This window comes from Colletotrichum jinshuiense, chromosome 10, assembly GCF_051148585.1.
Source record: "Colletotrichum jinshuiense chromosome 10, complete sequence".
Taxonomy (NCBI): domain Eukaryota; kingdom Fungi; phylum Ascomycota; class Sordariomycetes; order Glomerellales; family Glomerellaceae; genus Colletotrichum; species Colletotrichum jinshuiense.
In genome coordinates this window covers 1,979,021-1,991,745 of record NC_139303.1, presented here as the reverse complement: position 1 = coordinate 1,991,745, position 12,725 = coordinate 1,979,021, and the positions used below count along the sequence as shown (strand labels likewise).

At 48.9% G+C, this 12,725-nt stretch overlaps 4 protein-coding genes across 4 annotated transcripts; 1 reads left to right on the top strand and 3 right to left on the bottom strand.

The window, feature by feature from the left end:
* Positions 1–73: 73 nt before the first annotated feature.
* Positions 74–1,381, bottom strand: EsH8_X_000492 (FAD-dependent oxidoreductase; the record flags this gene model as incomplete). The annotated part of the gene is made up of 5 exons (XM_083274580.1): positions 74–383; positions 435–838; positions 895–1,093; positions 1,163–1,282; positions 1,341–1,381. The coding sequence occupies 5 exons, from the start codon at positions 1,379–1,381 to the stop codon at positions 74–76; spliced, it is 1,074 nt and encodes a 357-aa protein (XP_083119972.1).
* Positions 1,382–4,294: 2,913 nt separating this feature from the next.
* On the top strand, positions 4,295–6,381 carry EsH8_X_000491 (POT family-domain-containing protein; the record flags this gene model as incomplete). Its single annotated transcript, XM_083274579.1, has 9 exons — positions 4,295–4,441; positions 4,494–4,549; positions 4,611–4,738; positions 4,799–5,090; positions 5,148–5,246; positions 5,295–5,544; positions 5,618–5,774; positions 5,845–6,091; positions 6,156–6,381. 9 exons carry the CDS (start codon positions 4,295–4,297, stop codon positions 6,379–6,381), a joined length of 1,602 nt encoding a protein of 533 aa, XP_083119971.1.
* A 574-nt stretch (positions 6,382–6,955) lies between these two features.
* Positions 6,956–8,199, bottom strand: EsH8_X_000490 (uncharacterized protein; the record flags this gene model as incomplete). Its single annotated transcript, XM_083274578.1, has 3 exons — positions 6,956–7,060; positions 7,267–7,475; positions 7,542–8,199. The coding sequence occupies 3 exons, from the start codon at positions 8,197–8,199 to the stop codon at positions 6,956–6,958; spliced, it is 972 nt and encodes a 323-aa protein (XP_083119970.1).
* A 2,547-nt stretch (positions 8,200–10,746) lies between these two features.
* On the bottom strand, positions 10,747–12,325 carry EsH8_X_000489 (TauD/TfdA family dioxygenase; the record flags this gene model as incomplete). The annotated part of the gene is made up of 5 exons (XM_083274577.1): positions 10,747–10,911; positions 10,988–11,211; positions 11,379–11,585; positions 11,687–11,784; positions 11,907–12,325. The coding sequence occupies 5 exons, from the start codon at positions 12,323–12,325 to the stop codon at positions 10,747–10,749; spliced, it is 1,113 nt and encodes a 370-aa protein (XP_083119969.1).
* Between the last annotated feature and the right edge of the window lie 400 nt (positions 12,326–12,725).

Sequence of the window (12,725 nt, the reverse complement as noted above, 5' to 3'; positions counted from 1 at the left end):
AAGCTGCGGAGTCAACATGAAATTAGGCTTGTTTTTGGCATTACTTGTCTAACTTGACTACAGTCCATCTACATCATAACTTGGCGCGGCTGTTGTTTTTTGCCAGGACTGTCAGAAAATCTTCGACCGTCCCAACGGCCTCCAAGGCCATGCCGTACCCCGCCTGGAATCCTGTGCCGCTTGCGCCGTAGTCATGGACAAGAATCCGTTTCTCGCCGTCGACAACGGTCTCGGTCCGCTCAACTCTAGCGCCGCCCTCACGCGAAGGCCTCAGGCCGGAGAAGCAAGCAAGGACATCCGGCTCTCGCATGCTAAGCTCAGTGCTGAGGCTTGTTGTACGTTGCAGAATGGACTCGGTCTCATGAGCGAAAGTATCACTCGTGCTTAAGTAGGTCAGCCACCCAGGATCTAACAGTGCTTCATCCAAAGCTTACCTGATGCCCTTTTGCATATAGCCTCCGAGGATCACATTTCCATTCGACCAAGGCCTTGGGATAATGTACGTTTCATAATCTCTACCATGTCGCATGACGTTGGTTTGCACTTGAGGTGCCCGCGCCAACACAATTTGACCTCTAGTTGGGTAACACTTAGGGTCCTCAACACCAGACAGGAATCTCGAGGCATTTCCGGTGCAGTTGAAAACAACATCTGTGTTTCTGCTAGAGAATGCGGACTGGATACTTGAGAGCTTCTTCTTGATGAATTGAACACCGTAGTCATCTCTCAGCAGACGATAGAGATACTCGATGTGCTTCGGTGCGTTGACTGTAACCGTTGTAAAAGAAACTCCAAACAAAACTCCCTCTGGAAGTTCATTGGTCGGGATTACTTTGAACTGCACCGAGGTCAGCACGTTCTTATTTGGCCGTCTGCTCGGAAAGTATTGCTCACATCTTCCAGGTATTCTGACATTGATTTGATCTTGTCTTTGGATACAGCCTCATCCCAGTATTCAATCGATGGCGTTCGTCGAACAAACGATTCCCGGCTGGCGCTTGCGGCTAATTCGGTCAAATGACTGTAGCCAAGACGATCCCATCTCAAAGCGTTCTCATCACTGCCAGAAATAGCGGAAAAGTTGGCTCCTGCCCTAAACAAACAAGCGGCATTAGAAACCCTTCGACTCGCAAAGAGAAGATTCGTCTCAATATTGGCCTACCACGGCGATGTATAATTCACAGATGTGTCTCCGGGGAGGTGTTCAGCAATGACGGTCGTTTGACGACCAAATCCTCTTCGAGCGAGAACGAGCGCAATGTCTAGTCCGATGACGCCGGCACTGTTGTTTGTCAGTTCAAGTCAACGGGCAATGTCAAAGATTTTACTGCCTGGCTTACCCGACAATGACGATAGGGTCATCCCTATGTTGAGATGGCATGTTTAACCTAAGGTTGGCTGAGTTGAGATATTTCCAGAAGCAACCATATAGTCAAAGACGATGCAAAAAAGTTCAATTTCACGATATACACATTGGCGGTGAACTCTACATTTGCCATAATATATCGCTTTATTTATTCGGCTCAAGGGCAGGCGCAAAAAAAAACACAGCTGCTTCACTTCGTCGCTAATCAACTCGCCCGCAAGACGTTCAGCGGCGCCATTAGCGATACCGGCGTTCAATTCAATTGGCGGCGTTTACCCGACCCGCTGTGAAGGCGGCCGGCGGTACCCCTGAAGGTCCCGCCAAATTAGTCTATGCTAATCTAGCCTAGCTAGATGTTTAACCAAATTAATCAGGTTCGACACGACAGGTTGGTTTACGTGACGGCTTTGTCTGACTCGAATCAGGGGCTCCTCGTGGCGTGAAAGGACGGACCAGGGCAACGGTCTCACGTGGGATATGGCTGGCTTATCAGTGCTAGTCGCCTCGCAACTCGATCTAAATGAAGCAAGCATAACACATCCAAAACGGTGCATAGCTACAATATAACCTCATGGGTCAGCTACTTATGCTATCTATCGTAGTTCAATTCGCGTACCCATTAGGGCTACTGCAAAGGCCAGCCACGTCTGCATCTTTGGCGTTGTCGCAGCGACTTTTGACGTTGCGTATCAGCGCACCGTCTGAAGGCATATGGAAATATTCATTAGCGGGGGTTATACAAGGCTATAGAGTCCATATGATGAAGCCCAGCTCTTGGGGCCTTATGAAGTAATCTTGTATTGAAGGATTATAATCACGGCAAAATAACTGGCATCTTGGGGTGACTTGGACGTTATTGTCAAGAAAACTTGTAAAGATTTGAAATGTACAAGTCTTTTACTAAATTACAATTGCCACGCGAAGGAGCTTTTTCATGTCGGGCTCAACAGCCCAGCTTCAACTTCGACAAGGGATGAACAAGTCGATGAGATATCGAAATCTCGAGTCTACTACTTTCCATGGCCGTAATGAGCAGTTTTGAGCAGATGGACAGTGTCCTCAATGAACTCGAAACTCTTTGACATGCCTCTCTCAGGGTGGTTGTAATGCGCGAAGGCATGAGGAACTCCGGCGTACCGCTTCATCGTAACTTGGTTCCCTGCTTCAAGAAGCAACTGCCCGTAATACTCTCCTTCGTCCCTCTCCAGATCAAATTCCGCTGTAATAATGTGTGCAGGCGGCAAATTGTTGAAGTTTGGCGCCAGAACTGGCGTGCATATCCAGTCGTCAAGGCATTCCTCTTGCACATCTAATTTCTTCTCGTCAGTCCGTGTCCCAAAATAGCAGGTCGCAATTGAATGGAAAATAGAAATTACCATCATCATCTCCTAGCCAGTACTTCAAAAACCACTGCTCTCGCCCCAATGGCCCCCAGGGGAGATCATGATATAAGCGAGCACTCTCATATGGGCAGTTTGATTCGTCAAGCTGCTTGATTTTCCGACTGCAATATCTCATGTCGGTGGCTGGCACAATCATCAAGTGCAGCTTGATTGAAACACCCTCATCCCTTGCAAAGTGTGCAAGTACAGCCGACATCTGACCACCTGCTGAGAGGCCTCCAAATGAGACACTCATGGGGTCGATGTTCAGCGTCTGCGCGTTCTTGATTGCCTGTGGTGGGAGTCGTCAGCCGGAGTGTTTATCGCAGTGACGTTGTATTGTAGCTGGTTGTATGTAAACTCACCCATTTCACAGCATCCCAGCAATCGTATATCGCAGCTGGAAATTTGTGTTCTGGACCCATGCGGTAGTCAACATCAATGACTTTGATATTTGACTTGTTGCAAATGTGTCGGCACCATGCCGCTTCGCTATTTAAACCGCCAAGAACCCACCCACCTATATTATTTTTCAGCGATTGACCATCATTCATAAAGAGTTAAGTTACCTCCGTGAAAGTTCAAGTGCACTGGAAATGGTCCTGGACCCTCTGGAGAGTAAACCCGTACTGTGATCTTGCCGGCTGGATTTGTCACAGGAATTCTACGGTCTTCAGTGTGAAACACGTCTGGTCCTGAATGCAATGTAATTATTAGTATTTCGTTGTTAATGAAAGTAGTCATGGTGAGATACGAACCTTCACATGTTGCATGGGTGAAGCTGTACTGCGCCGGGCTTCTTCGGTATTCTTCAATTGTAACCTCATCAGCTCTCACCATGGCACTGCCGTGCTCGTTCCATAGCTGGACCCATTCAGGGTCAATTCCAGGGTACTCAGTGGCAGAAAACTCAAGCCGACCAAAGCTCGACTTTGGTGTTGGTTGGCCTTTCGATTTTCTTGAGACTGTCATTTTCCTGCTGCTAGTTGAGAATAGGTTGATTTGCCTGGAAGGTGATTTGTATTGCTGTGAGAACAGCGCAATCTTTTTTGGAAAAGAGAGTGGAAAGACAACTTCAATAACTTGTCTAGTCTACCTCTGAAGCCGTAATCGCCGAATACCACTTCCTGTATCCATCTTCATACCCGTTTGTCATCGGGCTATTATCTTATTGGCGGCGTTGTGACGGCCGATCATGGTGGGGATCACGGTCGATGGACCCGGTCTGATGACGGCCTTGATTCTGATTGGCGGCGTTCTTCATGGCTATCTTTGGTGATAGGCCAGAGAACGCCACCTATCAAGGCTCACGTAAAGCCCCAGCGTTATCTTCCGTATCTGGTTCATGCAGCTGTCTGGGGGACCCCGCTTTAGCTGTCGCGCCGGATCGAGTCAAGGGTCCAGCAAACAAAAGGTCTACATCGAAACTGACGACGACAACCATCATCTATATGACTGCATGGCTTTCCACCTGTCCAAACAGTAATGCTTCGTCGTTGGTAGATGCATCTTATGAAATTCCTCCTTGTTCGCAAGTATCGAAGCCATGAGCGACACTAAGGACATCACAGGGCTGGAAGAGGCGCAGGTGCATCAAGATGCGCCTAGTAAGCCGTCTGCCCCTCAATGGCATGGCCTGCGAAGAGTCCCAGACAAGCTACCAACTGTTGCGATCTTGATTCTAGTTGTCGAGGTACCCACATTCATATACATAATAGTTGAAAAAGAAAAGCTAATGAGTTCAGCTGGGAGAACGATTTACGTATTTTGGTCTCAGCGGGCCCATTCAGAATTACATCAAGTATGTACCAGAGAATTATTGGCAGAACTCTGGACGGCTAATTCATTGTTTTCTCTTATAGTAACCCCTACGACCCAACGTCAGATCTCCCCGGAGCACTCGGACGCGGACAGGCCGTGGCGACAGCGCTGGGCAACTTCTTCAAGTTTTGGGCTTATGCATCTACTGTTATTGGCGCTATTGTAGCAGGTAAGACATGAGGGCAGCGGTCGTTGATGCACGCATAGTATCTGATATTGGAGACGGTAGATCAATACCTTGGAAAATTCAAGGCAATTCTTGCGGCTTGCGCCGTCTACATCGTTGGGTTGATAATCCTCGTTGCAACTTCGACACCATCCTCAATCGCCAATGGGGCTGGCTTCGGCGGTTTGATCGCGGCTATGGTTACAATCGGCCTTGGAACCGGTGGTATCAAGGCTAATGTTACGCCGATGTGCGCCGAGCAATATCAAAATTCTCATCCAGTCGTCAGGACTCTGAAATCGGGCGAGGAAGTCTTGGTCGATCCTGAGCTTACCGTTCAGCGATTGTTCATGTGGTGAGTGGAATCTTTTATCAATAACTTCTCGAATGTCTAACTGACAACGCTTTCTAGGTTCTACTGGGTGGTCAATATTGGCGCGTTGTCTCCATTGATCACTGTCAACGTTGAGGCACACCACTCGTTCTGGCTTGCGTATCTCATTCCCCTTATGTAAGAACCACCGTCAAATATTTAGCATAGCCAGTCTAACATAGACAGCGCAATCCTTATTTCCGCCGCCATTTTCCTCTCGGGACAGAAGAAATATGTCATGGTCCCACCCGAAGGCTCTGCCATAGTTGACGCTCTCCGCGTGACTAACATCGCTATCAAGGAGAAGGGATTCGAGAATGCCACCCCCTCAGCATTGCGAGAGTCTGGAAATGACAGCAAATACGCCATAGCTAGGGAAGCTAAATATACCGATGCATATGTCAGAGATGTGATGCGGGGACTCAAGAGTTGCAAGGTGAGCAAATCAGAGCCTATTCCAACAATCTTAAACACATTGATGAAGCTGACCCTCATGTGAATTTGTCAAGATGTTTCTATTTTTCCCGCTTTACTTCATTTGTTGGATTCAAATTTGGAACAACCTCATTTCCCAGGCAGGCGCGATGGCCTTGCATGGTACTCCAAATGATCTTCTTCAAAACCTAGACCCAATCGCCTTGTGCATATTCATCCCGTTCCTCGACAGTAAGTTCCTAATTGCATTTACTTTTCAGTTACTTTTACAGGAAAGTAATCTAATGGGATGTGTGTTTAGTCGTCGTTTACCCTCTCTTCCGAAAGTATCGCATTGACTTCGACCCCGTTACAAGAATCTTCGTGGGATTTTTGTTCGCGTCAATCTCCATGGTATATGCCAGTGTTCTGCAACATTACATCTATAACTCCCCGCCCAAAAGTATCCATGTCTGGATCCAAGCACCCGCATATATCCTAGTAGCGTTCTCGGAGGCGTTCATCATTGTCACTGGCTTGGAGCTAGCCTTTACCCAAGCACCGAAAAAGTAAGCCGTCCCTGAGAAGCAAGTCACTTAAGTACATCCAGTTCTGACCAGTCTTCCTCTTTAGCCTTCGATCTGTCGTCTCCGCCCTGTTTTGGTTGACCATTGGTATTGCCGCCGCCATTTGCATTGCGCTTGCGCCTGTTTCTCAAGATCCTTACCTGGTATGGATGTACGGCTCTTTGGGCATTGTCGGCTTCGTGGCAGGCTGCGCATTTTATGCATGTTTTTTTCCAGGACGTAACAAGAAACAAGCGGAACAGGACATCATAATAGAGGGAACAGCCATGTAAATATAATTTGGAATAAAGGAACTTTATGGTGTCTAAGGGATGTATGAAGTTGGATAGTTGCATGCATGATTTGCATAAATTTACAAGTAATGAGATCTACAGGCTTTGAAGGGATATCGTTTAGTTTTGACCTAACTGTCATCAGAAATTCGGGACATGGCTACCGGACAGTTCCGCAATGGGCTCGATATTTCTGTCCTTATTCGTACGTAGAGTTAAGGGAATCGCTTGGAAGAACTCCGCCTCATTGAAAGGCGTTCCCCCCGGCGGAGGCCATGAAAGGAGTGTAGGCGAAAATACACCACTGCTGGCAGTGGTGGCTCCGCTGCCTTCAGAGCTATTGAAGCTGCTGGCGAAGCTCTTTCTATGGTTCATCTCTGGATCAGGTTCGACTGGTTGATGGCCGCGCATCCAATTAAGCCAATCCAGGACGGGTGTATGCAGGCTTTCCGGCATCGTGTTCTCTGTGCTGCTTGTTGCAACGAAGTTACTTCTTTGTGAGACAGGAGTCTGAGTTATTGTCCTCCTTGCTATGACATCCCTTCTACCATGCCATAAAATAGATGACATTGTACTACGCGATGCCCGAGAGAGAGCTCGCGAGGGTGCATTGGGTGAACGGAGACCAGAGAGCGTAGTAGGGGCCGGGGATCCAGTGCGAGTGGAGCGGGTCGGCCATCTAAAAATCCTGATCGGTGATGGTTCTGATGGAATAGGCGGTATAGGAGGCCCAAAAGTTCCTGCTAGAGATTGAACGTATTGTTGAGCCTGGGCATAAGTAAATGGCTGTCCCGGAAATGGGTTTGCTTGAGGAATGGCTTCGTCCTGATCATCTCGTTGTCGTTGTTGGCCATAGGGATAGTGTTGAGGCTGAGGATGTTGGACGAGAACGTCGTCTTGTGAGGTGATAGCACGGTTTTCGGCCATTTGAGCGGCATTGTGTCCAAACTGATCTTGGGGGCGGGCATCAGGGTTGAATTGGTCGTTGGCTGGGCTTTCTGACGGAATAACTTCGTGGTGTCGACAAGCCCTTCTCCTGCGACGGAAGAACCAGAAAAACAGAAGCGACACGCCCATGATGACCACAATTCCCACTGTAAGATGGTCAGAGGTTGCAATTTCCAAACTCAAGATGGATTATCGCAATAGGGAATACATACGTACGGCACCCGTGGCAAGCAAAGGCGTCTGGTTGTTTGAATCCGAAGTGTTCTCTTGACTCGGCGCCTGCGGCCTCTGGGTTGAGCTTGCCACTCCAGACTGGGTGGATCCCGTTCCTCCAATACCAACTCCTGACTTCTGTGATATGGCCGATTGTGAAGGCAATGGAGATGACATAGCATTCTCAGCTGCGACTGGAACCGATGCTGCAGCCGACGATGTTGTCGCCGCACCAACAGCTAGAGCCGGCGTGGCATTAGCAGGGAGACTTGTCGCTGCAACCGTCGATGATTGCTGTTGATTCTGTTGTTTCGAGGTCGTTGCTGGTGCCTGGGCGGCCGGAGCAGGAGTTGATTGTTGTTGTTCTTGCTTTGGCGACGAAGCAGGAGTTGCAGCAGGTTGTTGTGCAGCAGTTGTCGCGGCTGGAGCTGCTGCTGCCTTTGTTGTAGCGGCTGGTGTTGTAGCAGCAGCAGCTTGTGTCGTAGCCGCTGCCTTTGTGCTTTCTGCCTGAGCAGTCACTTCAGTAGTCGCCGCCGGCGGTGACAGTACTTGACTGATGATATTGCCCGGTGTGCTGAGGATGTCGCCAATGAGACCCCGATTGAAGAGCCTATCCGCAATTTGGTACCATCTCCCATGAATCCCCTGATCATCCATTGTTCATTATTATGCAGGTTCGGCTGCGTAAAGCGTATTCGTAATCGTGCGTGCCGTTTGCTGTCGTTTTTAGTAACCTTCCCAACCAAAGGCGAGGAACGCCTGCTGGGATTCTCGAGGTTTGTTGTGCGCAAGATGTAAAAGGATGGTGAACTGAAACAAGAACAACTCAAATCAAGAAAGCCCGATCTCAAACGAATGACTGGAGAGGGAAAACACAACAATCGGGAAAACAGTCACTCAGCCCGCTGAGGATTGCGAGGGTGAGGGTATTAGTGACAATACCCCCTCGTCTAATCGGGAGAGTCGAGGTCAATGCGGATATGAGGATGCACTAGTTGTGATGAGTAGGTCCGAGCCTTGTCGTTCAGTCGCCCCCCTCTAAACTCGAACTGGTCCAGCTTTTGCTTCACCACTGTCCAAGCTACAGACTTGCCCCCTCACCAAAGACGTCCCGCTGATCCTTTGCGGCGGCTGGCGGATAGGCGGCCTCGACTAGCGCCGTGGATTGAGAGACATGGCGCCTCCTATGATACGACTAGCGGTTACATCAGAACAGTGGCGTTTGTTGTTTGGCGGAGGGGTGGCCGCTAAACAGCGCCGATTACCCATGCAGTCATGGTACCTGATTGTCTAGCGTGGACTTGACAAAAGGTCTTCATTTGAGTAGTCTAGCGGGTTTTCCGCCGGCCTCGTTGCCGACGTTGTTGGGCAAGACCGTTGATTGTGGTAAATTATGGAAACCTGCACCGCTCAATTTTTGATAGATAGTGTAGGATTTCTTGCTGTTGTCTAAAGAAGAAAAAGGAAAGGATTTAAATTAATCAAGTGGGCGATTCCCAAGTAAACATCGTGCGAATACGATAGTTCGCGGAGGCATCTTGCATTTGCACCTGCATGCTAGGGAAACCCCTGGACGCACAGATGATGCGGAATGTTCATCTGATCCGCGTCTGAACATGATCCTTTTCCCAGCCCTAGACTCGACCGCTTGAGGGCCCTAGCGTCTCTTGCCTGTCTGATAGTATGTTGTTAAACCCTGTTAGCTGTCGCGGTGACGCGAGTTTTACTCCGACCTGACCATACACCTGACAGGTTGCCACGAGCGGTAGGCGTGGCGTACGGTGGGCATCGCGGGCAGGTCGTATTCAGCCTCTGCAGCTCCATATGATCCAGCATTGTGGAGGTTTCTCGGGTTAGCGAAGCAGCTGCCAAACTCGTTGTCGTGAAAATAAAGGTTCAATGCGAGAATTAGCCTGCCAAAATCATGGAGTTCTGTTGGCGCAAGCAATCGCAGATGTTTAATTGTTAACTCTCACCCACTATTTATCATCTAATCTTCCAAGTCTAAATTCCATCGCGAACCAACCCTTATTCAACCCTACATTCTTGGGCAAATAGCCCATTTAAAGATCTCCGGGATGTGATGAACAGCTATGTTACGTTCAATTGAAGTATTTTGCCCAACCTTTATCTTCTAACGGCTTGAATATGCGAAATCGGGACTAACCGATTTGCTAGGCGACAAATGCCCTCCGCTTGCTTTGACTTGCAGACAATCTGCTAACCTATAACTTGTTTGAACCCTCTTGAGGGAAAAGTCTTGTAAGGCACTAACCTGATAACCAAGAGGCGCCTTCATCTCCACGACCAGGATGAACTGAAAGACGACGGTATACATTGCAGCGCGGCTGCAGAGCTACGTGAAACGCAATCTAGGTTTTTGGATTGACGACTCAAACTGAGAGGAAGGACTTACCATATCGTATTCCTGTCTTTAACCAAGCCGGTGGTGTCCCTCCTGTCACTCTGCTGGTCTCACAGCCATGATACTCAGGGCTACTGCTGAACGAAGCCTGATTTGCTGGCCAGATCGACAAATGGGAAATAGGGAGTTATTAAATTGGATATCCGAACCAAAAGTCCGTCTTAATAATGACAAGTCCTTCAGACAGAAACAAGCCGCTGACTTACCGGCTTACCATGACGACAAGTTGACCAAGAAGCACACCCAGCTAGTGGCAAAAATAATCATGATAGAGGTCGCGGCATATGACGAAAAAGATTCCTTTTCCACTTATGAAGTCATTGCTCAGGGGTTTGGCAAGCCTGACCAACGAGCATGGGGCCCATGGTAAAATTTGTAAAGTCCGAGTCTCGTCTGCAAAAAAGGCTACACAAACAGAATTGAAGTGTTTTTACAATTGGTTTGAGTGAATGCTTGGTGCGATTGGTTTTGGTTTTGCGAAAATGAGTCTACTGAAAAGTCACTAAGAAAGCATCATGTAATTGTCGAGCAATGCAACTTCACTGCTGATGGTAGCCGGGTTCTGGGGTTGGAATTCTTTGGCGGAACAAAGCCTCGCTGGTTATCTCGGCATTCTCCCGCTCACTGCCGTTCGGCGGTAGTGGCTGGAACTTAGTGCACATGGCAAGGTCGCGCGCTTGTCCGTTTCTTTACTAGGCGCCCTGTGTTTAAAATCACCCACGCGGAGAAATAATAATCGTCTGATGTTTTGGTCTAACGTATCGATCGGCTGAGAATCATTACGCGCCAATCCCGTCCGAGTCCGTCCGAGGCACTCTTGGGCTGCCCTTGAGCAACTCCACGCCCTCCGGGAAATCTCTGATCCCCTCTTCGTCATCCCAAAGAGCAGCGAGGACCTGACGCTTACCCTTCCATGGCTTCCGGGAATGCAACACGGCGTAGTTCTGGAGGAGCCTCTCGTGTCAGCCACCGTGCACTAGCGCGATTTTCTCCAAGAGCGTGTCTGAGGCAAATACTCACATCAAGCAACACCAAATCTCCCTTCTCCCATTTGATGTCAACAGCGCCATCTTCCGCCAGTTTCAACAACAGGTCCAAGTCCTCAAAGTCAATCGGGGTGCCATCGCCGTAGGTTGGTGGCGGATGGTACGATCCGTCGTCGCCACGAAAGGGAGGCCGTGTCGCGCCGTGATGTCTGCTGCGTCCCCAGGCAGAGGTGACGTTCCCAAAGAAAACGGTTGCCCCTGTAGGATTATGAATGCGAATTGCTTCATTGCAAGGTCAGTTTGAAGGGTAATCGGTAGTGCACGAGACGTCGCCTTACCGGGAACAATATGTGTCACGCTTATGCTACCGTCATCATGCCATTCAAATCGGTTGCTATGGCGTCGGACCTCAGCCTCGATCTTACTTCGGGCCGTGGTCTCATCGTCTTCGTCCGTGACCTCTTGACCATAAGCGCCTCGGACGCTCGTTCCCGTGTTGGATACAAGGGGATTTGTAGTATAGCGGTACACGTATTTGACGCCCTTGTCAAGGAGTTGTGAAAGAAAGTTTGGCCTAAGGCGGGAAAGCTCATGGGCAATGTAGATGGCTGATGTGATCGGAGTTGCGCCCCCTATTTTAGGTCAGCATCATATGAAACGAAACGAAACATATACAAGTGAACATCGCATGCTTCTAAAAGTAAAGTTTGTTAATTCAGTGAAATCTACATACCAGACTCAGGTAGCTGAAGTGCACTGAAGGTAAGCCAGGAGGGGTTGATGGTCGACCAGCCATATTCGCTATGAGGCCAGATAGGCAGTTCAGGCGGACTGGGATATCTTATCAGTTCCATTCTCATTGGAAAGAAAAAAGCATATGAGACCGAAGATAAATCGAAGCCGATCGGCTGGATTCACATCACGGTCATACCGGAATGTTGGTTGGGACTTACCCCTCATTTGCCGTTTTGACGTTGGGTGCTAGAACAGTCCGCAGGGGAGGACGTCCTATTTCAACGTGAGGACGGAAGCCAAAGGCGTGGGCAACTTTGCTATAGTCATTTGGTGTCTCAATGGCAAGCCCGCGGATCAGGATTGCTCCGCCGTGATGCTTTACCAAGCGACTCAAATCTCCCGATTCAGTAAATCTCTTTACAGCTTCGATACTTTCTGTGAGGGTGAGGGATTTCGTTGCTTTTAGTGCGAGTGGAAAAGGCGCGGACCACGCGAGGCCAAAGTTGTTTGTGTCCTGCTGGCCGGGTACCGCGAACGGCTCGAAAAGCTGCAAAGCGGCGGTACCATTGTCAATGCTCTTGGCATTGACTCCCGAGAGTGTGTCTTGTTGGACCGAAGATGCTTGAACGGCTGCCATGGTAGGTATGTTGATTTTGGTAAAGTTGTCGTTAATGTGATGAGGCTATGTTACACTCATACATACACCGCCGGTACTCTTAAAATAAAAAACAGAGGCGTCGTGTAGCTATATTGCCTTGCAGTTTCTCACATTAACATACCCTTATCATGCCCTGGATTTGAATCCTACCGTCACTAGAGTGAGTTTGGTGTCGTCTTGCTGCATGACGTGATAGCGGATCCTAACCTCATGCCGTCGGATCGGATCCGACAACGGCGGGTAGCGGGCAATTACCTTGCGGCTTCGGTGCGGGGAAAGATGGACGAATAAGATTGAATTTGATTGCTGATATTGTCCCCGAAACTGATATTTCGAACTCTTTGATAGTTATATACCGGTCCAGCGCAGTTTAGAAAGT